The sequence below is a fragment of the Diabrotica virgifera genome, chromosome 4 (assembly GCF_917563875.1).
Source record: "Diabrotica virgifera virgifera chromosome 4, PGI_DIABVI_V3a".
Classification (NCBI taxonomy): Eukaryota; Metazoa; Arthropoda; class Insecta; order Coleoptera; family Chrysomelidae; genus Diabrotica; species Diabrotica virgifera.
In genome coordinates this window covers 124,189,811-124,193,881 of record NC_065446.1, presented here as the reverse complement: position 1 = coordinate 124,193,881, position 4,071 = coordinate 124,189,811, and the positions used below count along the sequence as shown (strand labels likewise).

General features: G+C 34.3%; 1 protein-coding gene across 1 annotated transcript; it reads right to left on the bottom strand.

The window, feature by feature from the left end:
• Positions 1-1,269: 1,269 nt before the first annotated feature.
• On the bottom strand, positions 1,270-2,529 carry LOC126883654 (uncharacterized). Its single transcript, XM_050649308.1, has one exon. It carries the CDS (start codon positions 2,527-2,529, stop codon positions 1,270-1,272), a length of 1,260 nt encoding a protein of 419 aa, XP_050505265.1.
• Between the last annotated feature and the right edge of the window lie 1,542 nt (positions 2,530-4,071).

Here is a 4,071-nt window from a genome sequence, read left to right as displayed (position 1 = left end):
TTGCATACTATATTTTATCTACGACCGATAATTTAGTATGTTTAAGCGATGGTGACATCTCGTTAGCATTGGTCTGATTGGAGATTGTCATACGTTAAAGGTGTGGGGAGTATCGAATATGTTATTTAATCCATAAACTAACCGTTACGAGCTGCATACTATATTTTATCTACGACCATAATATGTTATTTAAACCAGTCACGTGCAGTAATCTAAGCTTTACGAGTTGCATACTATATTTTATCTACGACAGTAACATAATTTATGTTTAAGCGATGGAGAAAAATTAAACATCATGTCATAAAGGCATTAGATATGTATCTTTACTAAAACAAATTTGGTAGTAGCGCCATGTCTTTGAGTGAGTACAGACATAAAGTTGAACAGTTTCAAGATAAACTCATTGAGTTACAGAAAGATATTAAAGTATATCAGGATTTAAGAAAAATTATCAAACAATTAGAGAACCTACATATTAGCGATAGAACATATCCACTAGGACATATTCAACCATGGACGATAACACCACCAGCGGAAACATGAAAAATGAAATTAATAATATATTCGCATTGACATGTTTAATTTTAATGCCTGTATTAATCTTAATTTTAAAAATTATTTTTAAAAAAATTGTAAATAGAGGATTTGACACGTAATATAAAAATTGATGAGTAAAAAAGGAGTTTTAATTAAAAGTCAATAGTTTTCTATACATTTTTATTATAAAACATAATTATACAGGTAATATCGTATTACAAAACCATTGGCGTAGTCGATCCACATTTCTTTCGGTACATAAAAACACTCCATTGGCGTGACAGGGGTTTGCATCAGGAGCAAATTTACAAACGCAAGGCGTATAATCAAATTTGCAGACATCAATAATTGCAGGAAAAACTCCAATCATATTACATTTCTGTTGTAAAAATCTGCTTTTTTGTTCTCCTCGAACGTAAATGTAATCGGCAGCATACAATAACTTGGATTCTAGTATTTGATTTATTTTGGAATATTCCACATCACCATTGGAATACCGAATGCCATGCACGTTTTTCTCCAAGAAGAATACTGTCTTCTTATCTTGATTAGTTAATGAAGTAAACGGTTGCGGAGACGTAAATATGTAATGATGTCGTTTAAAACCAATTTCAATGCTGAGTTCCTTGGGTACAAACCATCCATCTACCATAAATCCCTGTATGTCAACTAGAGCAATCCTCATGATTAAGCGTGATGATTGATACTGAGTGACGTACTCTTTAAACCTACTTAAATAATATTTTTGATAACTTCTGTTAGAGGAAAGTATTCGAGTAGGCTGTCGTGAACAATTAAACAGTAGGCTCGAGTGCCTGCCGGAAAACCTTCATCTGCTTCGATTTCCAGTTTAACATCAACGGTTCCTGATCTGAATGACGTATCATCCTGCTTGGAACAGTCAAAAACAAATAAGGCATATTTCTTGAAAGCAGCATAATCTAAGATGGGATGTTTTGTTGAGGAAAGAGTATAACTAGGAAAGAATTCCGTATAGTTATAGTGAGCTATAGCATAGTCATTTTTTGCAAAATCCAATTGCATTCTCTCGTTAGGCCAGTATTCTCCATTAATAACCAATCGCACGCTGGACATTCTAATGTGATCAAATAACGTTGGATCAGCGTGTATGTCATCTCGTTTAGAAGTTTGAAAAGCCACAATGACATAGCGTGGGCGTTCAACAGATGAAGTTGTCTTTACACTCCATATCTCGCGTCGAGATCCTGACGTAAGTGAAGGTAGTTCATTGAGCTCCCATTTACGGAAAGGTATAGTTATCGGCACATTATTCTTAATCGGAGTCATTAATTCAATTTTCATATCATCATTGGGAAAGACATGCTTGACCTTGAGTTCCATGCTGGAAACAGTTAAAGATACTGTTGTTGTTGTTGTAGCATTAGGTTCTTTCACTAGAATACAGTCTCTATCATTGCGTGCTCGAACAAATCGAAACACTTGACGGCCATAGGTTAATTTATTGTAGTCGTTGAAAATGTTGAATATATGTTTTATCGGAATCAGTAGACTAAAGTTGTCTCCCGATATATATGGATTATTCGGATAGTTCCATCCTGCAGTACTGAGAAACTTGGAATCTTCAGGAGTATAACATAACAAACTGCGAATAGTGCTAACTACACCTGGGTCTCTAACTATTTCCATATCATGTGAACTTTGGATATACGTACATGTATCAAACAAGAAAGCTCCAGCATTCGGTGCAAGAGAAACCACGCCATCACCTACTTTCTCTATACTTCCTTTAATTTCCAACAGCGTTTCGTGTATCGCAAAAAATGCATCTGATTGATTTATGATAAATTCGACAACGTCACTATTATTAAATGATTTGATGTATGGTGTATATGTACGAAATTCTTCTTTTCTAATAGTATTATCGAACAGAAGTTTTTGGTAAAGATCGAAAATATGAGGTTGAGGCTCCTGCTGTTGAACCCCCCGTCGAATGTATTGACGTTTTGACATCTTTCAGCTTTAATCCAATGGCAACAAGAAAGGCTTTATTGGCAGTAGACACGTCACGTTGCATGCAGGATCTGCGTGAGACTAATGGATATTGACTTGTAGAGTTTTGTTTTATAATTAAACCCATCTATATCGTTTCCTTAAAATCCAAATGGAGCGTACTTTTCTCTCCTCTAAAGTTAACAGGTCTTAATTCCTGATCGACTATACTAACAGTAATTTTGGTAATTTCACGTATACTGCTGCTTATTGGTATGTATATAGGGTTATGAGGACGTTCATCAATAGAAAAACCTGGATCAACATTTATCGGAAAATGCAGAATGGTGTGTACAGGTCTGTCTTCGTAGAAGGCTCCTTCAGTAATGTTGCATTCAAATAGTAGACTTGATACTTTTATAATATTTACAGGTTGGTCTGAAGAATGCATTTTTCCTGATTTTAACACTCTATTTGAGGAGAAACCCAATAATTTACCAAGACTATCTTCTTTCTCGAAAGTAATGGTATGATCTTGACAGAAAATTTCACATTTAAGCGTATTGTTGTTCGGTTTTAAAGTGAACTCCTGAACCGAATTGTATATACCCATTAATTTATTTCGAATGTATGCTTCGATATCGGTAATTTCATAAGATCCTGATGGAATTTCGATATAACGCAACTTTGTACGATCATTCTGCTCATAGAAATAAAACTTTTCACCATCAATGTTTGGAATTGAATTAAATGTATGAAATCCCAACACTGCTACATAATACTGCCGTAGCGGATCAAGCACAAGAGGCACTTGAGGAGTAAACAAAAACTCGTTTGTAGTACTTGTTAGGGTCAATAATCGAGACATGACTGATAGGAGGTAAAAGGTGCAGTAAGTTAAATACCAAAATATGTTAAACATTTCTTTATTTTTCTTAGAATAATGTTACATGTTTTTCTTGTTTTATTTATATTTTGTTCATAATACGGTATTCTACAAAATACACATACACTTTCCATCGTCCCACAAACATCGCACCATACGTGTTTCTTATAGTCTTTCTTGCAAGGTAAATAATATTCTAGTGCATGGCGAATATCTTGTGGTAATTCATACCAGACATCAGCGCTTATATTTTCCATTATACAGAAACTTTAAGCACAAATGTCCACAGTTTATTTGGTTATAACTTTGATATTGATCGTTATTATAGGCAATTCTTCCACCATTCGAATAGGAAACTAGTTCTTGAGGTGGCTTCAAGCAACCATATGAATCAAAATACTCTATGTCTTTGTTTATCTTTCTGTAAGCTACCCAATGTGTACCAGGGTTTGTTGAAATGTCGAGATTAATTATAGCACATTCATGTTTACGAGGGTTACGAGGTAAATTATCTCTCATAAACACACCACGAAAATTTGGAATTTTAAGTAGTTTAACAAATTTATTCAAGTCCACATTGGTTAAAGGTCTATTAGGTAGCTTCAGCGGTAGTTTTTTGACTTTTTTAAATATAATCCAAAGCCTCCTTTAGCGTTTTTTCGAAGGTATAATCCTTT